A 24,663-nucleotide genomic window follows, 5' to 3' on the forward strand; every position below is an offset into this window, starting at 1 on the left:
AGTAATGATTAGTAATGATGGTGGCGATAATATTGGAATTAATGGTGTGGGTAATAATTTTGAAGGTGGTGTTGATGTTTAGTGATAGTGGTAGGTAATACTAGTAGTGGTGGTGGTGGTAGTAGTGGTGGTGATGGTGGTAGTAGTGAGTGTAAATAGTAATGGTAGGAGTGACAGCCATCTAGTGTTAGTTCTGAGTCCATAGGTTAGGTTTAGGTGAGATACGGTTTGGTTTAAGTTAGTTTAAATTTGGTTAATTTGGGTTAGATAAGGTTAGAGGTTAGTTTAGGTTGATTTAGGTTAGGTTAGAGGTTTTGGTTAGGCTAGGTTTAGGTTACGTTAGGGTTAGGTTAGGTTACCTTCCCCCTGACCTCCTCCACCATTACCTCCATAACTATTCCAATTTTATAAACTACCTCGCATCCATTACCTCTGTCTCTCTCTTTATTTCAAAATTATAAATTCTCTTATCTATTGCCCATTAAAAGTGAGAAGGAGGTTAGATTAGGTTAGGTTAGGCTAGGTTGGGTTAGGTTAGGTTAGATATAATATCGTGTTAACATTATTCAAACTCTTTCATCTTGTTATGTTGTGTTTAACGAAATTTGTGTTTATTTTTCTTGGTGCAGGTGGCAGCAGCGTGCACAGTGTTTATAAGCCCGTTCCTCCGCCCAAACCCTTCAGCGGCGCACCACCAGCAGCAGCAGCAGGTAACAGCAGTAACAGTGGTAATTCAGGCGAAGACCAACTACAGCAACAAGCAATACCCTCTCTCAAAGATCAGCTGGCTGCCATAACAGGTATACACACACACACACACACACACACACACACTCGTCTCTGAGTTACACTGAACGTACACCACAAAGTACCAGCTGAGGGTATCCTAGTAAACATAATTGTAGTGTATTAAAGAAACAACAACAAAAACCACAAATACAAAACTAATTAAACACATAAAATATCCTTAACATATCAATCACACTGACACTGTCCATACGAGGTCTGTCCGGAAAGTATCCAGCCATTTACTATGAAAAAAAATATTGCTTACCTAGGACAATGGAGCCTTAGTCCCCTTCAAAGTACTCCCCCTGGGACCTCACACACTTCTCCCAGCGTCCCTTCCACTTTTCAAAACAATTCTGCAAAGTCCTCTTTCAGGATCTCCATCAGCTGCCTCGTCTCATTCTCCTCCCTTTCAACGGCGATTTTAGCTTTGAGAAAAGCCAGAAGTCGGAGGGAGCCAAATCTGGGCTGTAGGGGGGCTGAGAGACCTGGGTGATGCTATGTTTTGCCAAAAAAAAAACCCTGCACGAGACGTGAAGAATGGGCAGGCGCGTTGTCATGTTGAAGCTGCCAGTCACCACTTGCCCACAGCTGCGGTCATTTTCTTCTTACCGCATCCCTCAGCCGGCGAAAAACTTCGATGTAGTACTCCTTCGTTATTGTTTGGCCTGGACGAGATCAAGGAGAATGCGACGAGGCAGCTGATGGAGATCCTGAAAGAGGACTTTGCAGAATTGTTTAGAAAAGTGGAAGGGACGCTGGGAGAAGTGTGTGAGGTCCCAGGGGGAGTACTTTGAAGGAGACTAAGGCTCCATTGTCCTAGGTAAGCAATATTTTTTTTCATAGCAAATGGCTGGATACTTTCCGGACAGATCTCGTACTTATCAAACACACTGACACTGTCCATACTTATCAAACACACTGACACTGTCCATACTTATCAAACACACTTAATTTTTGTGGACACTATCTGGCCACCACAAGTAAAGTGCTGTATATTAATATCTCACTTCAATCGACACTTTACGACAGTTTACAACACTTTATGACACTTTATGACACTTTACATCACTTTACGATATTTTACTGCACTTCCGGTCCATGGAAGCAATTTATAGGGTTAATAATATAGCGATGTTTTTTGTGTGTGTGTGTGTGTGTGTCGTGAACCAAATATTTCAGTAGGGTCTGTAGGTGTAGGATTGATTGTCTTTTGTTTGTGTACAGGTGTAGGATTGACTGTCTTTTGTTTGTGTACAGGTATAGGATTGATTGTCTTTTGTTTGTGTACAGGTGTAGGATTGATTGTCTTTTGTTTGTGTACAGGTGTAGGATTGATTGTCTTTTGTTTGTGTACAGATGTAGGATTGACTGTCATTTGTTTGTGTACAGGTGTAGGATTGACTGTCTTTTGTTTGTGTACAGGTGTAGGATTGACTGTCTTTTGTTTGTGTACAGGTGTAGGATTGACTGTCATTTGTTTGTGTACAGGTGTAGGATTGACTGTCTTTTGTTTGTGTACAGGTGTAGGATTGATTGTCTTTTGTTTGTGTACAGGTGTAGGATTGATTGTCTTTTGTTTGTGTACAGGTGTAGGATTGATTGTCTTTTGTTTGTGTTTTGTTTGTGTACAGGTGTAGGATTGATTGTCTTTTGTTTGTGTACAGGTGTAGGATTGACTCTGTTTTGTTTGTGTACAGGTGTAGGATTGACTGTCTTTTTGTTTGTGTACAGGTGTAGGATTGATTGTCTTTTGTTTGTGTACAGGTGTAGGATTGATTGTCTTTTGTTTGTGTACAGGTGTAGGATTGATTGTCTTTTGTTTGTGTACAGGTGTAGGATTGATTGTCTTTTGTTTGTGTACAGGTGTAGGATTGATTGTCTTTTGTTTGTGTACAGGTGTAGGATTGATTGTCTTTTTTTTACAGGTGTAGGATTGATGTGTCTTTTGTTTGTGTACAGGTGTAGGATTGATTGTCTTTTGTTTGTGTACAGGTGTAGGATTGACTGTCTTTTGTTTGTGTACAGGTGTAGGATTGATTGTCTGGATTGATTGTCTTTTGTTTGTGTACAGGTGTAGGATTGATTGTCTTTTGTTTGTGTTTTTGACTGTCTTTGTTTGTACAGGTGTAGGATTGATTGTCTTTTGTTTGTGTACAGGTGTAGGATTGACTGTCTTTTGTTTGTGTACAGGTGTAGGATTGACTGTCTTTTGTTTGTGTACAGGTGTAGGATTGACTGTCTTTTGTTTGTGTACAGGTGTAGGATTGACTGTCTTTTGTTTGTGTACAGGTGTAGGATTGATTGTCTTTTGTTTGTGTACAGGTGTAGGATTGATTGTCTTTTGTTTGTGTACAGGTGTAGGATTGATTGTCTTTTGTTTGTGTACAGGTGTAGGATTGATTGTCTTTTGTTTGTGTACAGGTGTAGGATTGATTGTCTTTTGTTTGTGTACAGGTGTAGGATTGATTGTCTTTTGTTTGTGTACAGGTGTAGGATTGATTGTCTTTTGTTTGTGTACAGGTGTAGGATTGATTGTCTTTTGTTTGTGTACAGGTGTAGGATTGATTGTCTTTTGTTTGTGTACAGGTGTAGGATTGATTGTCTTTTGTTTGTGTACAGGTGTAGGATTGATTGTCTTTTGTTTGTGTACAGGTGTAGGATTGATTGTCTTTTGTTTGTGTACAGGCGCCACGATACAGAGTGGTCCTCCTCCGCCCCTGCTGCCACACATCCTTGTCACTGACCAGGGACACTTTCACACCCATTCTACCAAGTTCCCTGTAAGTACTGTACTGCTTTGTTAAGTGTCATGTGTGTTTGTGTGTGTGTGTGGAAGGTGTCATTTTCTATGTGCGTGTATGTATACGTTGGCATTTTTCATGTCGGTGTACGCTTGTTGTTATGATTGTATACTCGCGCCAAAAAAATATCTTTCTAGAGGGACGTAATGAATTTTAAAATGAATACTGCTACTCCTGTTGCCTCGATAGTGTTGTCAAAAGCTTTCCTACGTATTGTCGTAAATTTTCTTTTACAAAATTGTAATCATACTTTTTTTTGGAGCGAGTGTATGTACAGTCCAAGCCAGTTACAGGACACAGACTGGTGGCCTCGCAATTCCTAACCGGCAACTTGGCTGGTTCCATCCTTCCTGCCACCTCCTGAAACACACAAACCAGGCAATTACTGTAATCGGTAGTCAGTCAAGGTCAGTCATGGCTTACCACCCCAAACACGTTAGTATGGATAGGTTTTAACAACAGAAAGAAAATACAATGTTTCTTTAATAACCTGTTACACTAGCAACAAGGAATAGTCAATGGGAAATAGTAAGAATTATGTGTTGACGATAATATTACTGAAATTAAATTATGCAAATCGGATTTTTTTAAGGATTATATCAATTGACACAACACAAAACGTATTTATGGAGGGAAATAGTAAGAATTATGTGTTGACGATAATATTACTGAAATTAAATTATGCAAATCGGATTTTTTTAAGGATTATATCAATTGACACAACACAAAACGTATTTATGGAGCAATAACCTAACCTAACCTTCAGTACCACACTATACCTTCACTACCACACTATATACCTTCACTACAACACTATACCTTTACTACCACACTATATATACCTTCACTACCACACTATACCTTCACTACAACACTATACCTTCACTACCACACTATATATACCTTCACTACCACACTATACCTTCACTACCACACTATACCTTCACTACCACACTATATATACCTTCACTACCACACTATATACCTTCACTACCACCTATACACTTCACCACACTACACTATACCACTACCACACTATATATACCTTCACTACCACACTATACCTTCACTACCACACTATATATAACTTCACTACCACCCTATATATACCTTCACTACCACACTATATATAACTTCACTACCACACTATAATTTTACTACCAAACTACAGTATAGCTTCACTATTACTATCACCCATATAACTACAATTACTATCACGACTGTAACTAGTACTACTACTACTCCTACTACCATTATAAGTACTACTACCACCACCACTATAATTGCTGCTGCTACCTCTTACTACATTATTTGTTAGTGGCATCTCTTAAACCTACAGGAGTTGTTCAACTGATTGATATTATATATTAAATTATGGTGAAGCAAAATATTAACCTTCTTCCTGTCTACGGACAAGGGAAAAAAATTTATAAGAAATATAGAAGACACGTAACAAAGCGCGATGGTCCGCTGGACGTTTGGGCCGCTTACCTGCACTACCCATGGGGATTTTACGTTTTTTTGGGTATTTTTGGGATAATTTTTAACGGTTTATATGTTGATAACCAAATAAAATGCACCAGCCAGGGAGGCGGTCTGAGGGAGGTGACTGGTGAAGATAAGAGGGAAGAAAACATTCTAGAAATTTGTATGTCATTTGGAACCGTCGAGCTGGAGGATGGCCAACACAAGGCCACCCTCAGTTATCGATGGATACCTCTTCTCCTCCTCGTTCTGGCGGCGATTAATTATATCCCGCAAATAACCAAAAAATTACTCCGACACGAGCGCTTGGAGGTCTTTTTGAAAAACGTCAACCACTATACTGATGAAGAAATCCGAAAATATGCCTTTGAAAACATCGGCTCCCACGCTGGTCAAATGGCAGCGGGGTTAAAAATTTCTTTTGTTTGTTTAATTTGTGATGTCGTATCGATTTTGCTTTTGGATGTGGCCGCCCATCATTCCTTTTCTCACGTCCTCACACACGGCCCCTACACCCGCTATACGGACTCCTTCTTTTCCCACAATACGGTGTTCCCCTCCTTTGTAAAATGCTCAATCACCCCCAAGATGGGGTTAGCTGTACTAAATACCGAGAACTATGGGTGTTTCTTGCCCCTGAATTTTTATTACGAAAAAATTGTGATCATGTTGCTCATTTATTTTATTTTTATGGTCATTTTTTCGTTCTTCTCCGTTGTTGTAAATTTCTGTAAAATCCTCCCCATCAACAGACGTAGGTGGGTCAGTATTGGCGGTCAGTATGTGGAGTGCGAAAAATTTATAAGTGAACGTTGGTCACCGGACGAGTTAATGGTTCTCAATGTCCTCAAAACGACGATACAAGGACACATATACCTTCAGATTCTCTTAGATGTCATGGACATCCAAGAGGATGATGTGGAGGCATTCTCTATGGTGTGAAAATGAATAAATAAAATGAATAAAATTAATAAAATTAAAAAACACTGTTTTTCTTCAAAACCTTTAATATGCAGAGTTCAAAATACACATTAGTTCAAGTGACAGACATATTAGTTCAAAATACACAAGGTCCAGGCTGCTCCTTTCCATGAAATAATGGAAGCCAGTCGTTCACTTTCTTCAATACAAATAATCAGACTTGATATAAATGATGTTTGTGAATACTTTTACTTAATTCCACAACTTATAATGGAGACAGACTATTACTGATGTTGTAATGTTCATTAAACCTAACATAACCAAACCAAAGTCTATTTTTTTGTTTTGTCTGTATGTGTACTATTAAGTTTTACTATGCGGATAATTATGTTTAGAGAAACCTCGATTTAACGGATTATGTAAAGATAAAAGTCCGTTATATCGGGGGTTTGAGATGTGAAAGCTCTAACGGTCTATACAGAGCAGTGGTTCTCAACCTTATTCACTCCATTCCCCCTTGAGGAATTTTCAACATCCTCGTGGCCTCCTTCATTTTTCTCCCCCCTACAAATAATATTGAAAAATAAAATGCAGATGAAGAGAATACCCTTATTTTATCTCAAGGTTGACAGTCATCATTATCTTATATTTTGATAGACTTACATGATTTACATAACTGACGTCACTAGACTAGAGTGACAACTAGACAAGCCTCACAGCAAACTTGAATTTGGTTGGGAAAAAGTTCATATGACCTCTGCAAATTTTGTCACAGCTCAATGGGAAGGCTGACATTGTTTCCTTTCAGTCAGGTGACTGATCCGAGGTTGTGTCACTGACAACGCACATCTCATGTCCGGGTCCACATCCAGTCGGTTCCGGCTTTTACTCTTTATATGTAGAAGGGTGGAGAAACCAGATTCGCATAAATAGGTAGTTGAAAAAGGCAAGAGGACGCGAAGTGCAATCTCGCTAACTTTTGGATATGACTGATACATTGAGCACCAGAATACAGTCAAGAGATCTTTCTTCATAGAGATCTTTGGCAGCAGAATCATTCTTGAGATCAAGAAATTAGTCCTGAACAACATTGGGAATGGTAGCAATATCAAGAGTGCCAGAGAAAGGATTCCTCACCAATTTCCCATCTTCCTCCTCGAATTCTGGGAAATATTTTTTGAGCTCACTTTCCAAGGATTTCAGGTGCTGAGTGATTTCAGTTTTGAGTGATGGGTCAAGCAGATGATCTTCATTTTTCTCATCAAGAACAGTTGAAAGATTCTCAACATGGCAACATTTCCTCCATTTACTTTCCTTTGTCAATTCTGGAGCTTGGCAAGAAATGCACGAAGACAATCCATGAGGTGAAACACATTTCTGTCCTTGCCCTGCAGCTTGAGATTCAGCCTGTTTAGCTGCTCAAATGTATCTGCTAAATATGCAAGACGTGGCTTCCACAACACCTCATTGAAGTGACTTAATAGATCATCCTTCCCTTGCACTTCCAGGAACAACTTAAGCTCTCCCCGAAGTTCAAACACTCGATTCACAACATTGCCCTTGGAAAGCCACCGCACTTTGGAGTAAAAGAGGAGGGCTTCATGCTCTGAATCCATGTCTCTATAAAGGTTCTGGAAAAAGCGAGAGTTCAGGTCTCCAGCTTTCACAAAGTTGACACATTTGACCACTGCCTCCAGGATCTTGCAAAGTTCTTCAGGGAGGGTTTTCGACGCCATGCAAAACGATGGATCATACAATGGATCCCCTTGGCATTCGGAGCTACTTCCTTGACACGCTTCTGGAACCCCGATTTTGATCCCATCATCGCCGGAGCCCCATCCGTACAGACTCCACAACAATTTTCCCAGCTGATCCTGTTAGCTGTGAAGAAAGAACACAGCTTTTCCATCACATCTACAGCTGTTGTGGTGGTCTCAAGCTGTGTACAGAACAGATATTCCTCCTTGATGTCACACAAGAAAACATACCTAACAAACACTAGTAGCTGTGCACAAGAACTCCGTCCGTTGACTCATCCAGCTGTGTTGCAAACACCAGTTGGAGATAATTTGATCTGTATCACTTTTTCCTTTATGTCATCTGACATTTCATTAATTCTCCGTTTCACTGTATCGTTTGACAAGGAAATTTGTTGAATTTTACGTTCACTTGCCTCTTCAAGAACCCGTTTGACCATTTTTAAAGCACATGGCTTAATTAAAGTTTCACCAATTGTATGGGGCTTCTTTTGCTTTGCTATTTCGAGGGAAACCTCGTATGATGCCTCAACTACACTTACGGTCTGTTGTTGGAAGGCACCACTCTCGTCCAGTTTCTGTTTTCCCAAACTCCGTTCATGGCGCCTGAAGAAATCGGTTTCTCTTTCCGCATACTGTGGATGAATCGTCATCAGATGATGCTTCAGCCTCATACAATCGTTCCCCGGCACTTTTGAAACAGCACACACTGAGGTTTCTCAATGCCATCAGCGAGGATTGACGTAAATCCGTAGTTAATGTATCCATCGATGTACTTCCGCTTCTTAGCATCACTAGTAGCCATCACAAATCTAGAGAATAAAGAAGACAGAATGTCAGAACAGACAAACAGACAAGTGATAAAGACTAAAGAATGATAAAGAAGGACAGATAAATAGGACAAGAGTTAGAATGGCAAACACACACACACACACACACACACATTCACATACATAACACGCCCATGCTCTCACACATAAAGCACACATACAGCCATACACAAACATGCACACAGGTAAACATTCACACTCAAGCTAGCAAGCTGAAGTGTACTTCCTGTAAGCAAGAACACGCCTCCTTTGACAAGCACTGCCCAACTTGGAAGAATGAGAAGAATAGTGAGTCATACCAATTTATCACTAAAAATGGTAGGATTATATAAGTAAAGAATGAGTATGAACAACAATGGCACCGATAAATAAGGAAATAATTAATAAAGGAAGTGTACAAATATTTCACCCACGTAAAGCAGCGACCACATGAATTATGAAACAAAATAAGTAACACCAATTACGGAGTATATTATGCTTGAGTCAAGCTCAAACACAATATATGGTTCAGAGACAATACACTCCACTGTTTTCGTGATGGTATCCCAGGCCAGACTGAGATCATTCGGTCCTATCACCACTTGCAAAGGGATGACACACGGACACGTACTGAACAAGTCAGTTCAGCAGCTCGGTCCAGCGCCTGTCACACAGACAGGGACTGGACCTGTGAAATCTTAAATAATCCGTAAAAATTAAAACAAATACCACCAGAGTCTGTAATATTAAAATTGTATTGTCGTTATGATTAAACAAAATGACAAAAAAAGAATGAAAATTCTCTTCTGCCAAGTCAAAATAAGTCATACAAATTTTGTTTAATTCAGATTCCCAACATTATTTGGAAACGCACAATTTATAACAGCTCGCCGTGGCTCCCCTAAATTCTTGCCGTGGCTCCCTTGGGGGCCATGGCCCCCAGGTTGAGAACCACTGATATAGAGGGACGTCCATTATATCGAGGGTTCGTTAGAATGTGAAATATTATTTTAACGAACTATATAGAGATGAAAGCTTGGTTAGGTTAAGTTCGGATTTATTCTTTACCTTGTTTGTTTTTTATATACCATGACTTGGTATAAAGCGTTTAAGGCTTTCTACTATTTTAATATATATTTACAATTTACATTATTCACAACATTAATTCCATCTTCCAGTATTGATAACTTTGACTCTCTCTCTCTCTCTCTCTCTCTCTCTCTCTCTCTCTCTCTCTCTCTCAATAATCTTGGATAAAAAACACAGCAGTATCACCAGTGTGGCAAATATTTTTTTTCTAAACCACGAAAACGGTTCATTGATAGTGTTAGTAGTAGTGGTGGTGGTAGTAGTGGCAGTGGTAGTAGTGGCAGTGGAAAGTGTGTAATCATCACTATACAGCATATAATTATCACCTGGGGATTAGACAACATAGTTTTTTTCTACCTGGTGTTGATTCAACATCCTAACGCTAACCTAACCTAACTTAACCTAACCTCACCTATAATCTGCAGTAGACACTTTATTTTCTGTGTATTTTCAGGTTATGACTTTCCTTTGAGATTAACCCCGTGTATATGTGTGTGTGTGTGTGTGTGTGTGTGTGTGTGTGTGTGTGTGTGTGTGTGTGTGTGTGTGTCTCTGTCTGTCTCTTCCACTAACCCACTAACACCCGCTGCTCCACCAGATTGAAATCAAGGAAGGAGGGATTAACTTACCCTCAACTTCGTCATCAATCCTCACTCCTTCGTCGGCCAGTCACGGTACCTCGGTGTTGGCCTCGTCAGTGGGACCACCAGCGTTCTCAGGTTCGGCCACGCTGGGTCGGGGGTCGAGAGGTGTTAGTGGATGGGCGGGTATGGGTGTGGCTAAGGGGAGTACATTACCACGGTCACGCCCTCCACCCCACACCACCCACACCCACCAAACCCACACCCACCACGCGGTATGTGTGTGTGTGAGACAGGTTATTGTCCACATTATGGTAGACTGTTGTAAACTGTGGGCATTTTGTGGTAGATTTGTAAACTGTCGACATTATGGTAGACTGCTGTAAACTGTCGACATTATGGTAGACTTGTAAACTCTCGGCATTATGGTAGACTGCTGTAAACTGTCGACATTATGGTAGACTTGTAAACTCTCGGCATTATGGTAGACTGCTGTAAACTGTTTGCATTTTGGTAGACTGCTGTAAACTGTTGACATAAGATAAGAATGGAGGAAACTGCAGCTGACCTGTTGGTCCAGTCTTAGTTTTCACATGACGTCACATACTCCCATAATGCAATGCGTTTATACCTACAAGATGGTGAACCGCGCAAAGGATTATGGGATTTGTGACATCAATGCAAACTAAGAATATTTGTATATTGTTTTGCGATATCTTTATTGACTATTCGTTTTACTAATTAGATTCCAAATAATACCAGCATCGTAAGCACAAAAACTTCGAGGCTAATACCACGAATATAATGTTAAAAATATTATACAAGCACGTTGGTATGGTCTGCTTACATTCGTGTCGGGACCACATCAGTAAATGACTTCTGTGGTTAGTCTCGTGCTCAAACAATCTTTAATTATGATGGAATTTTTAATTTATTTGTATGTAAGTTTCATTTTCCCAACCTTAACGGGTGTGTGTTCTGTCTAATAATTCTTAGTTTGCATTGACGTCACAATTCCCATAATCCTTTGCGCGGTCCACCATCATGTAGGTATAGATGTTTTGCATTATGGGAGTTGTGACGCTAATACAAACTAAGAATACAAGGCAGTCCCATTTACTCCCAATCCCTATCGCTCATATATCCGTCCAACCTATATTTGAAGCTACCCAGCGTGCTCGAGTTAATGAAGTTCAGTAACTTGTTCCACTCATCCACTATTCTATTTCCAAACTAATGTTTACCTGTCTCGCGCCTAACTCTTTTTTTTTCTTTCTAATTTAAAACCTTTGCTACGAGTCCGCTCCTGGTTGGATAATTTAAGTACCTTTGTTATTTCACCTTTGTTTAACCCTGACTTCCATTTATAAGAACATAAGAAAATAAGGAGTCTGCAATAGGCCTGTTGGCCTGTGCATGGCAGCTCCTGTCGAGAGTTATTACCACTCTCTATCATCCATGAATCTAGCTAGCCTCCAGTGTTCCAGCACTTACTACAAAGCTGCTAAGCTTGTTCCACTCGTCCACCACCCTATTTGTGAACCAGTTCCTTCCTATCTCCCTCCTAAACCTAAACTTATCTAACTTAAATCCGTTGCTACGAGTCCTATCCTGCTCGGATATTATAAGAACTTTATATGTATCGCCTTTATTGATTCTTTTCACCCACTTAAATACTTCTATCATATCTCCCGCACTCTTCGTCTTTCTAGGGAATGCAAATTTCGTTTCTTTAACCTATCTTGATATGGAAGATTTCTAAGTCCCGGAATCATTTTCGTCATTCTTCGCTGCACCGACTCCAGTGAATTGATATCCATTCTATAATAGGGGCACCAGAACTGAACAGCATAATCGAGGTGCGGCCTGACTAGCGCGAGATATAGTTGCAATAAGACCTCTGCACTCTTATTACTTCCACTTCTAGATATAAAACCTAATACTCTGTTTGCCTTATTTCGAACACTAACGCACTGTTTTCTAGGCCGTAGGTCCGGGCTTACAAGTACCCCTAAGTTTCTTTCACAAGTCGACTTCTCTAGGTTGATGTTGTTAAGGCTGTATACATTGACAGTATTTGTTCTTCCAATACTTGCTGGTGTTGAATTTCATTTGCCATTTTTCTGACCACTCGTGCAGTTTATTTAAATCCTCCTGTAGTGCATTTGCATCCTGCCCTGAATTAATCTGCCGCCCTATTTTGGTGTCATCCGCAAACTTGCTTATGTCACTGCTGATCCCAGTATCTAGATCGTTTATGTAGACTTTGAACAAGAGTGGGCCCAGTACTGACCCCTGGGGAACCCCACTGGTTACACAACCCCACTCAGATTTAACACTATCTACGCTGACCCTCTGTGTTCTATCGGTGAGCCATGATTTTATCCAATTTAAAACTTTCCCCTCGATACCACGAGCCTTAACTTTTCTCAGAAGCCTCTGATGCGGTACTCTGTCAAACGCTTTGCTAAAGTCTAAGTAAATAACATCGTAATTTTCGTCATTATCTACTACCTCGAAGACTTTCCTAAAACACGTCAGCAGATTTGTTAGACAAGATTTTCCCTTTGTAAACCCATGTTGAGAGTCGTAGATTAGTTTGTTTTTCTCTAAATGCGATCGGATGCTATTTGCTATAATTGATTCAAGAAATTTCCCCTCTACTGACGTCAAACTAATCGGCCGGTAATTTGACGCTGATGCTCTGTCTCCCTTTTTTAATATGGGTACTACATTTGCCTGTTTCCACAAGTCTGGTACAACTCCCGTGTCTAATGATTTTGTAAATAAATTTACGAGGGGTCCGCTAATCTGTTCCTTACACTCTTTCAAAACTCGAGGGAAAATTTCATCCGGCCCTGGGGATTTTGTCTTCTTTAATTTTTACACCCCGATCATATTGCCCCTCACTCTACGTCTCTCGAGGGAGTGCAAATTAAGATGCTTTAATCTGTCTCTGTACTCAAGGTTCCTGATGCCCAGGATTAGTCTTGTCATTCTCCCCTATATGCTTTCTAGGGATTCTATATCCATTCTGTAGTGCGGTGGCCAGAACTGAACCGCGTAATCAAGTGAGGTCTAACAAGCGCAAGATATAGTTTTAGGATAACCTCACTAGTCTTGTAACTTACACTCCTTTGTATGAACCCAAGTACTTTGTTAGCCTTGTTTCGAGCAAATACACATTGTTGTCTTGGTTTAAGATTCCTACTTATTATTACTCCTAAATCTTTCTCACAGTTGGATTTCTCTATAACAACGCTCATCTGATATCTGTTCACATTTCCTAGACAAATACTTTATTTTTGTCCACATTAAATTTTATCAGCCATTTTTCAGAACAAGCGAAATTTTTTTTAGATCTTCCTGTGCTTTAGCGGAGTCCTCGTCAGATTTAATTACACGCCCCATTTTAGTGTTGTTAGCAGTTTTACTTATGTTGCTGTCTACGCCTATATCTATGCCGTTTATGTGTATAATAAATAGTAACGGTCCAATTACTGAGCCTTGGGGCACCCACTAGTGACGTTACCCCAATCGGATTTAGTGCCGTTAATGCTTACTCACTGTTTCCTGTCCTGTAACCACGCCCTAATCCATTTTAGAATATCTCTTCCAATTCCATGAGCCTCCACTTTTCTTATTAGTCTCTCGTGGTAGACTGCTGTAAACTGTCGACATTATGGTAGAATGTTGTAAACTGTCGACATTATGGTAGACTGCTGTAAACTGTCGACATTATGGTAGACTTGTAAACTGTCGATATTATGGTAGACTTGTAAACTGTCGATATTTTGGTCGACCACTGTAAACTGTTGACATTATGGTAGAATGTTGTAAACTGTCGACATTATGGTAGACTGTTGTAAACTGTCGACATTATGGTAGACTGTTGTAAACTGTCGACATTATGGTAGACTGTTGTAAACTGTCGACATTATGGTAGACTGCTATAAACTGTCGACATTATGGTAGACTTGTAGGCTTATTGCCGACTGTATGTTAGACTTGATCGCTTTTATGGTTGTAGATGGTTATGTTGTTGTAATTGTGTTATTATGAGTAATATTATGTTGTGACTTCTCTCCCTGATAACTACTAGACGTGTTATTATTTATATTATTATTATTGTTATTATTCACTCGTATGACTGGGTTGTAGTTGATTAAAATATAACCATAGGGACGAGTTGGACCATGGGTGTTGTTATAACCTTGGCAGAAAACACTGTTGGTCTCGTCCCATGGTGAAATAGCGTTGTTATAGTTTCATGTAGTGGGTCTTGGTGCATGTAATTTACTAAGAAACACCTGAAGATTAACCACCCTAACCTAACCTAATCTATTCTTAATTCTTTAGATAATTTCTCAGGGGAAAATTTAAGATGGTTGTTTTTATTTTATCTATTTATTTTTCTCCAGAATGTTTTAAATCTCGTTTCTGTAAGATGGTTAGAGTATGTAGATGATGGTCTTGTTGTTGTTTACAGACTGGTGTGAACGGCGGCGAGGAGAAGGATCAGTTACTGTCAGGAGAACGTCACCAGCGTTATATTGATGGAATAGACAACCCCGCGCTGCTAGACGATACTCATATGGTAATCCGTGTATGATGGGTAGAAGGGGGGTATCTCAGGGTTAGGTTAGGCAAGGCAATAATTTCATAATCTAATGTAATCAGTATTTTTTTAGAGTTGGAATATATTATTTTTGTTGTTTTCAGTATAATTAAAGATATGATTTTTCTTATATATCTTTTATTCTTGGTTAATTATATGATATCTCTATATACTTATCTGTACGGTCTATCTATCTATATGTCTATCGGTCTAGCTAAGGATATGTTCATGTCATTTTTTATTTTCAGCCGAGCTACCGTGCACCTGGGGGCGGGGTCCACGCCTCTCACCCCAGCATCCCACCAGAGGGGACGTTGGCCGGGGTGCTGCCTTCCTCTCACCCCTCACAGCCACGACCCTACGAGTCTCCCTTCCTCTCACGTCACTCCTACCGTCCCTCCACACTCCAGCAGCACCAAAACACATCCCAGCAGCTCCCAGTTACATCCCAGCATCACCAGGTTACATCCCAGCATCACCCATCCTCAGCCCAGCAAGCGACCTTTTCCAGGGAAACATGGATGAGAGGATCACAGGGCCAGTTTGCGGTGAGTCAGTCATGGTTTTGATACATTTTCTCTCTCTCTCTCTCTCTCTCTCTCTCTCTCTCAAGGATGTTATAATTAAGTTACACAATTCAAATATAAAAGAGTTAATTTCCCTCAATCTTTAATTTTTTTCTTCAATTTTTCTGGCTGTTTTCATTGGTTTTCATTTATTGTCTCTCTGCAATAATCCATTTCTTTCACCAGGATGACACCGTAAGTTGGTAGTAAGTTGTGTTCAGGTGATACATTTCTGTCAGTGTCTATCGGCCATTTTCCACCTAAAGAGAGTGACTTTTTCAGTATTCATGTGGTTATGGTGATGTTGATTGAAGTGTTTGTCTTGCAGGGCATTGTGGAGATCCATCCGCCACAAGGTCATATCCACATGAATGGTCACGTCTCACAGCACCACTCAGCCACACCTGCAGGTCACATCCCTAATGGCAGCGCTCACAACCACGTTAACAACCATATGGAAGGTCCACACTCCCACACCAATGGTCACCACTCCCACCCTAACAGCCATCAGGATCCTGTTAACAGTTTCAACAGTCAGAGCAACAACAGGACAGCAGGCACCATAGATGAGAATCATGTCAACGATGCCCAGGAGCAACGGGACGACCCACGCAAGGATGAGAAGTGGGGCTCTCTAACCCGGGGCCTGGCGGCTCGTAAGTACCAACACTTGAAGGAAAAACTATCGAGTAAATTCTCTCGTGGGGACAAACCCGAGGACCGCACCATCACCCCTCAGGCTGATGGCAAGAACACGGCGTCTCAGGGAACAAACACATCATCTGGCAACACCAACAACAGTAGTGGCAACTCCCAACAAGAAACAAATGGTATCCAACCTGGGCCATCAAGGGACAGTGGACGTGTTAACAAACTTAACACTAGTTTTCGAAAAGCAATTCATCAGAGTTCCCAGAAGACCAACCTACAGGAAAACATTATGGAGACGAGCTTAAGTGCGAGCCAAGAGCTGGGAGGGTCAAGTCAACAGGTTAATGGCCTACCCCCTCACTACCCTCGCAGCTCCAGTCAGTACCATACACAGCAGCAGACTCACACAGCTGCTGCGTTATCACCCCCAACTCACCGGGCACCAGCACCACTGCCCATGTCTTCCCCACAGTTGGGTCGCCGGCACCAGCATGACCCAATGGGGCATGGGCTGGCCAACAGACGGTCAGGTTCATATCATCACTTAGCTCAACTTCGGCAGGAACCTCCCTCATGGCGCCCTCACCACTATTCTGTTGACAACTTAGTTGATGCCCACGCTCTGCCCTCTGACCATACTTACTCCGGTCCAGCGGTAAGCAGTGGGCGTGGACAGCCAGCAGGTGGGGAAGGTGTTGGCTCAGGTGGTTCAGACTCAGGGCGGGGTACAGCTGGTAGCGGAGGTGAGGGACGGGTACCAAACACTCTCGACACCAGCCTAGATTCTTCTGCATCTCAGCGGCAAAACAATCAAGGCCATTCCTCAGGTGAGAGACAAGTTTAATTACTGTCACGTTTTTATTTTACACCTTTTGAATATATGACTACTTTATTATTATTATGAACCTTTTTTTAGAATTTATAAAAAATGCTTAATAATAACAAAGCTATTTGTTGTCACTACCAGGTAATGACTCAGAATGGGTGGACATGACAGATGCTGAGCTACAGAGGATCATGAAGAAGGGTTCTGAGGGCAAGAGTAGCGGCGGCTGTTTAGTGAGAAGAGAGTCACTAGCTGCCACGCCCCCCTTACCACCACTCTCACCTGAGGCTACACCCCAACCCTCACCCCAACCCTCACCACCAAGGCATCGCAAATACAGTCTTTCCTACAGGTGTGGGTTACAGATATTTCTGAAGTATCTGTTGTTGTTTTTGTCTGTACTTGTAAAATAAAAGAGAGAACTTTTGTTAAACTGCCAATACATTCATCTATTTATTAAGCCCTTGTGTATGGTGTCACCTCTGTGCTGAATAAAATCCCCATAGTGAAGAGGTTAACATTCTCTAGGCCAAAGTACATGAACCTAATTTAACCTATCTTAACCTAAGCAGGCAGATTATAACCTATTGTTGATAACCGCAGTAATGGCCTCAATAAACCTGACCTTCTGGAGGCGGCAGGACGGGACGGGGGCAAGAGAGGAGGCCATGAGGGACGGACAGGCAACCATTCTCAAGAGAGCTCTCAGTCTACACCGAGGAGAGGAGGAACCTCTCACACTCAACATGTTCATGGCAGGTGAGATCATGAATCGGCTGAAGTACAAAACAAATACAGTACAGTGTGTTTATACTTAAGACCTTCAACTACCACTCACTCTTGTAGACTGTGATGACCAGACAGATTATCCTTACACAAGTTCAGTCCATTAAGAATGCATCACTCACTAATGTAATAAATATTTCAAATGCGATAATGATGTTTACTTTTTGTTCAGTACTGATACAAACTCCTGACTCCATCTTCCCACAGCAACAAAGTCACGTCCGCAGGTGGCAGCAGCAGTCATAGGTCACTGGGAGCTCTGGCCAGCGGCTGGTCACACAGGAAGGAGGATGAAAGGCAGAGGAACAATGCATTTGACCCTCTCAACAAGAACAAAAACAGAGTCAACATAGGTAAATTCCCCTCAATGATTATTATTTTTTTTACTTAGCACTAGTTTGGAGTCACTCATCACTACACACACCCAAAGCCTCTTGAGATAATTCCAACATCACTCACTCATTCCCTCATTACAACCTTCCCCTAAGAGTGACAGATCAGACCTCACAGTTTGCATTAAGACTTGAAAGTAGCAGCCCCTTATTGCAGTCACCACCTTCACTGATGAAAGGTCTATGAGTCTGACTTCTTTTCTTGTTTAAAGGTAAGCCAAGTACAGTACAGGCACTCCTTGGTAATAGAGTTAGGCTGTTGTATAAAGTAAGAGTGGATATTTTCTCTCTCTGTAGACCCTTGATTATTTACTTTTCGTTGGTTTTATGGCGATCAGCTAGTGGGGCGATCATCTGAAGTTGTCTGTCTCTACATGTATATCTATCTACAGAATATTGATATTGACCTTTCACCCCCCCTCCCCCCTCCAGGTCTTAGTGGAGGTGACCTGGATACCGGGGACATAACCTCAACCACTGATGCTTTAGACTTGGATTCCATGTTGGATGGTGTGACAGAGGCAACCACGGATGATGACGCCACCTCTGCCTATGACCCCGACGTCCACCTCATCAGGAAACAGCTGGAGGGTCTTGAGGGGATGTACTCTGAGGTGAGAGCTTCGGTATTGACCTGAAAATAAGTTGTGGTGAAAGTCTTTAAAAAGATAAGCTGGAATTAGTAGAAAGAGATGGAATGTTAAGAAAGATAAAAGGAAAATTTAAATAGATTTTAGTACTATTGGGACTGTAAAATGAAGTTGGTTTGAATATAATTTAGATTGGTTATCTATTTATGCTTTTCATTTTCAGTAATGGAGAGACATTAAGTAATTTCCCATACCGGAAGGTTATAATATTAGAATCAAGAGATGAAGTTTTATACAGTAGTATATTCCCCTTATTCTTGTATGTACAGTCACCCACAAAAGTTCTGTCGCCTCTCCTGCTGCTCCACAAACCCCGAGATTCAGACTCGCGAACCCAAAGCAATAGACACTTAATGCATTTTTCTGTCCATTATTGCTTTGGATTCACAAGTCTTGGGCCCAAGTTCGTGATTCAAACGAAGAGACAACAGGACTTTTGTGGGTAACTGTACAAATCTTAAATGTTACTAAAACCAAAATACTGTATCCGAAACTTTTTCCGAAATTCAAACTTTCCTTACAGGTCCTCAAACTACTTGGAGGAGGACGACGGGGAGGAGGTAGGCACATCCTAGGTCATGGAGGTGGTATGGGTGACTTGAAGACCTCCCGACGTAGGCTACACGGGTCACTGTCATCCCTGCCATCATCCATCGTGTCATCTCGGCCTGGCAGGGACAAACGTCACAGGGTTATTGACGACAGAGTGAGGAAGACTGCCAGGGATGGTGGTGGCAAGGTAAGGCAGGACTCAACAAGATTCTATTTCTTGTTTAGAGAGAAAGGTAGATTATTTTAGAAAGGGACACGATTAACTATTTACCATTGGCATTTGTTATTAATAATTTTATACAGTTTTGATACCCAACTGTTAAAAGATTTTGATTTTGTTAGTTAAGTGCTAAGGGAGCTGTGCAACGAGCTTGCAGAGCCCCTGATGATTCTGTTTTGTAAATGCCTGGATGAACAAATGGTCCCCAGTGAATGGAAAGTGGCTTATGTGAGTCCTATCTTCAAGAAGGGCGATAGGCACTCCACGAACAACTATAGACCGGTGAGCCTGACCAGCATAATATGTAAAGTACTTGAGAGTATTATCAGAGATGCAGCGATGGAACATCTACTACGAAACAACCTTGTAAAAGATTGCCAACACGGTTTTATGCCGGGGCGCTCTTGCTTGACACAATTGCTCAAGGTATTGGATATTTGGACCCATATTCTAGAACGGGGTGGTAATATCGACAATATTTACCTAGATTTTGCCAAGGCTTTCGACAGTGTACCCCACGAAAGGCTGAAAATCAAACTGGAAGGGTACGGAATTCGGGGAAATGTCCTAGCGTGGATAGAAGACTTTCTACATGACCGCAAGCAATGTGTGGTGATTAATGGCACGAAATCGTCATCTGTACCTGTAACAAGTGGGGTACCGCAGGGTAGTGTATTGGGCCCGCTGTTGTTTGTTTGTTTCATAAATGATATGCCTGACGTTGTACACTCCTCCATACAAATGTTTGCCGATGACGCCAAGTTATTTCGGGAAATTAAGAACCAAGCGGACTGTGAAGAGCTGCAGAAGGACCTCTGTGGGCTCCAGGAATGGTCGAAGGAATGGCTGCTGAGATTCAATGTCACGAAGTGTAAGAGGATGCACCTGGGGCGTACCAACGGTAAGGAGGCGTACCATATGTCCCAACGGGATGAAGAAAATGTACTAGTTGAGACTGTGTGTGAGAAGGACCTAGGTGTGTATGTTGACAATGAGCTGAAGTTCTCGGGCCATTGTGAGAAGAAGGTAAATCAGGCAAATAAATTATTGGGTCTTATAAGAAGGTCGTTCAGATATCTAGACGGTCCGTCCCTCGTGACGATCTTCAGGAGTGAAGTGCTTCCCCATCTGGAGTACTGTCACCCCATCTGGTCCCCGAGATATGCTAGGGACTGTCAGTTGGTTGAAAATGTTCAAAGGAGGGCCACCAAGCTGGTGCCTGCACTTCGGCATCTCAGCTACCCTGCGAGATTGGAGCGCCTGAACTTGCCTAGCTTATACTACAGACGGGCAAGGGGGGACCTAGTTGAGGTTTATAAGCATCTCAGGGGGCACTACTCAGTTGAGTGTCCTTACTTGGAGCTGGCGGACGCTCGCCCCACAAGGGGTCACAGCTCAAGATTGAAGAAGCCGCAAGTCCGGAAAACCGTGAGGGCAAACTTTTTCGGAGTGAGGGTTGTAAACTCTTGGAACAATCTACCAGAAAGTGTTGTGACGGCACCGAGTGTGAGCTCTTTCAAGAGAAGACTTGACCAACACTGGAGCGGGTTCAGGTACATTCAGGAGCCGGTGCATGCCCAGTATTTGCCAACAGTGCGTGACAGAGACGTGACCGATCGCCCGGGCGGCTAGCGAGCCGACCTTTTGGTGAAGAATATAAAGGAAAAGAGTCGTGACCGATCGCCCAAGCGGCTAACAAGCCGATCAGTGGCGAAGAGGATAAAAGTAAAAGTAAAGTAAAATCCAGTAGGATTTATTTACCATCACTAATCATCCCAGGTATTGCACGTACAGTATAGTTTGGCTATAATTCATATAAACAAGTGAAATTAGTTAATGGGGGTAGTAAAGAGACTATAATTCCATAACTAAAAAATAAAACACTTCATTTTGTTTACAGTCCATCCACAAGAGGTTTCAGCGGCTGGAGAGTCACGTGGTCACGCTGGCTCGTAGTGTAGCTCACCTTAGCTCGGAGATGAGGACGCAGCATCTAATGTTTCAGGTACTGTATACATCATATATTTAGCTACTGTTTGTTTGATGTACACTCACTCCAAAACGTATCTTTACAATTTTGTGTGATACAATATGACACAACGGATGAATAATTTTGGCAATTCTACCGAGACAACTCTTTGGAGCTAGTGTACACGCCAATTGTTATACATATTTGATGGTTATTGTTATGTAGAGATGCAGGGCTGATTTTCTTCAGTACAGAGGAGACCCCATACACAAGAGGTTAACAGTAGTACAGTATCAAAAGGTGTTAGAACATGTATACAGAAATTGAGTGTCTTTTCAAATTTTCTAAACCAAATATGAAAAACCAACATTAAATCAAGCCTTTATTCCATCTACACAGGAAATTGAAAGTATTCGTGGCGAGTTGGCAACACTGAAAGCTGGAGGTAGTGGAGGTGGAGGTAACAGTAACAGAAGTGGAGGTCACATCTCCTGGGAGTCTTTCAGGGCTGGTATTCCTGGTCTCTCCAACCCTGGCAGAGTGAAAAAACTGACTCAGTTCTTTGGTGACGAACCTCCACTGGTGAGAATCTTCCTCAGAAAGCTGGGTTATGAGGTATGTCCACTTTATGTATGGATATGTGTGTCTTTGTCAACTGCTGGTACAAAGTATTTTGGTGGTGAATACAGGTGAACCGTTCTTAATATTGCTGCATTTATATTCCTCAAATCAACTCCACTTTTATGCTTAAGGATATACAGGTATTTAATCTCCCCTTTATTAGTAAGTGAGTATAATAAAGTAAGTTTAAATCACCAGAAATAATAGAATTGTATCTATTATCACAGTAAAGCCTCACTATTACAATCTCTCTTAAGACAAAATGTCTATAAGTTGCAGTTGTTCTGGGTTGTGACCAAGAGGTGTTGTGGCTGAGTTAAGGCTCTGTACAGGTAACACTGCCACCCACATCTACCGTCACCACATTTAGTAATGATTGCACTAGAGAACATACTGTACATTAGGTGTATATAAGTGTTCCACAGATAGGTCTCCTGATGCTGTACCTTACTGTGACAACGCTCTGTAGTTTTTGTTCTGTGAATGTTTGGTCACAGAACTTGACTGTAGTAGCTACTTTGTGTATTGTTAATGTAATGCAGTTTTGTGTGTACTGTAGATATTTACCGTGCCAAAACATATTGAGAAATCTTCCTGGTGTAAAGGCTCAAACTTTATAAAGATCCCAACTAACTTGGCCATAATGAGGATAAACACGCACACACACACACACACACACCACAGTTGTTACACATAGTGATGATTTCTGGCATAAACAAAATGAGGAACATATTTTGATTTTCCTGTACAGAAATATGCTGGTTTGTTTGAGCAAGAGAAGATCGGGATGCTGGAGCTGCCATACCTAACAGAGGAACGCCTGCAGAAGATTGGCATCCCCATGGGGCCAAGACTCCGTATCCTGCAGGAGGCCCAGGGACCTATCAGAAAGGAAGGAAACCTCAGTGTTTATGTCGTCTGATGACACAAACTCTGTCGTTATATCTGTGCCAGTTTATAATTTTGTAGTGTAGGAGATAAGTTTTTCATGTGACCAACACAAGCCGAGGCTGACCGAAAGACTGAAGCCTAAATAAAAACCTGTGTCTGTTTATCAGTGAGTTAGAGAGGTCCTCTCACTCATACTGTACAAGACATCGTCACGTGGAAGTAATACATAGAATACTCTCATATTCATTCGAGAAAGATTCAGTCAGCTCACCTACAGTTAAGAATATTCATGAAGTATGTTCTCATAGCATGAGTTCATGAAATTATTATAATTTTCATGACAAGAACTCATGTTTGCTAGACTTGCCAAAGCTCATCTGTGTTCTGCACTACATTGGTGTAAAATACAGGGTAAGTATATTTAAGTGTGATTTCGCTCTAGTATTTAAGGTAACTTAACAAAAGCTACTTACCTACCTACTGTTTATGGAGTGATAATTTGCCAGCATAATGTACAGTGAAACCGCCATATAACGGACTCCTCTCTCCATATAGTACGTTAAATAAAGTTTTCACTGTACTGTACATAATACAATGGCTTAGGGAACTGTGGAGATTAATCTTTTTATTTACCGGGTTAAAGTGTCTTTCATGTGAGAAGTCTTATTACCCAAACAGAACTATGAGTCTGCACAGTACATTATCATGTCTCCCACACCGTGATATCTCCCATGACCTGTGTGAAGTGTTACGGTGGCCTTTGTAATGTTTTTTCCACGTTTTGTTTCACCTCCCATTCTGTTGGTCAGAGTGTGGAGAGTGACTTCCTGCTCTGGTTCTTGTCATACTTCATGCAAAATGGTGTCCACTACCCCAATCCCTCCCTCCTCTTCCTTCACTAGACTGCACTCGCTGCCAGACCAAAGTTTTTACAAGATTACTATTTAGTGCCTTGTTAAATCTTGCCATTTGTTTAGATACATTTTTTGTATATTGTTAGTTGGTGTTAACTGTAATGCAAAAATCTTTAATCATACTGCTAGTTCTGATTGATTGTACAATAGTATGTAATGTTCTCTTCTGAACTTGTTTTCTTTAGGATTTTGCATTAGCAGTCACACTAACGAAGAAAATATTACTTTGTTGGCATAAAGAATTTCATCCAAAATCGTTTCAAAATATTTTGTAATTGTTAAATGTTTGTCTTGATGTATTAGTGATGCAAAAAAAAATTACTCTCATAAGGATGATTAAGTTTCAAGTATTATGAGTGAATGTTTTTATACCTATTTAGAATGGTAGTAAGACAGTCCTTCAAGGTGTATTAGATACATTCATCAGTATTTGTAAAGTGTATAAATTGTATATAGTTTGTAGTTGATAAGGTTTTCTGCTGAAGTGTATATGATGGAGCAAAGACTCGACTTGCTGTTTGTAAAAAAAAATATTGTATGCTTGAAATAAAATAAGACATAGTTTATATCTTTAACTTGTACAGAGGTGCTGAGACTAACAGAGGTGCTGAGACTAACTAACAAAGATATTGGTTGATATGGTCTACTGATGACTATGTTAAATAAGCTATTCCTGGCATTAATTAACATCACAAACTACAGTATTTCTTTAAAACAATTTTTTTTTCATTGAGAGAATAGAGTAAAAAAAAAGATTGCCTTAGGAATAAAG

At 41.0% G+C, this 24,663-nt stretch overlaps 1 protein-coding gene across 1 annotated transcript in view; it reads left to right on the forward strand.

The window, feature by feature from the left end:
* LOC121867494 (filaggrin-2-like) overlaps positions 1–24,453 on the forward strand; it is a 77,955-nt gene extending 53,502 nt beyond the window's left edge. The window contains exons 2-15 of the mRNA XM_042367489.1: positions 630–800; positions 3,478–3,572; positions 10,253–10,510; positions 14,725–14,832; positions 15,102–15,401; positions 15,748–16,897; positions 17,038–17,248; positions 17,500–17,655; positions 17,890–18,035; positions 18,507–18,688; positions 19,248–19,463; positions 21,397–21,501; positions 21,865–22,080; positions 22,838–24,453. Coding sequence (XP_042223423.1) covers positions 630–800; positions 3,478–3,572; positions 10,253–10,510; positions 14,725–14,832; positions 15,102–15,401; positions 15,748–16,897; positions 17,038–17,248; positions 17,500–17,655; positions 17,890–18,035; positions 18,507–18,688; positions 19,248–19,463; positions 21,397–21,501; positions 21,865–22,080; positions 22,838–23,008 — 3,485 coding nt within the window. The 3' untranslated portion in view covers positions 23,009–24,453. The remainder of the gene's footprint in view (positions 1–629; positions 801–3,477; positions 3,573–10,252; positions 10,511–14,724; positions 14,833–15,101; positions 15,402–15,747; positions 16,898–17,037; positions 17,249–17,499; positions 17,656–17,889; positions 18,036–18,506; positions 18,689–19,247; positions 19,464–21,396; positions 21,502–21,864; positions 22,081–22,837) is intronic.
* The last annotated feature ends 210 nt before the right edge of the window (positions 24,454–24,663 follow it).

Source organism: Homarus americanus, unplaced genomic scaffold, assembly GCF_018991925.1.
Source record: "Homarus americanus isolate GMGI-L3 unplaced genomic scaffold, GMGI_Hamer_2.0 scaffold51859, whole genome shotgun sequence".
In the NCBI taxonomy this organism is placed as follows: Eukaryota; Metazoa; Arthropoda; class Malacostraca; order Decapoda; family Nephropidae; genus Homarus; species Homarus americanus.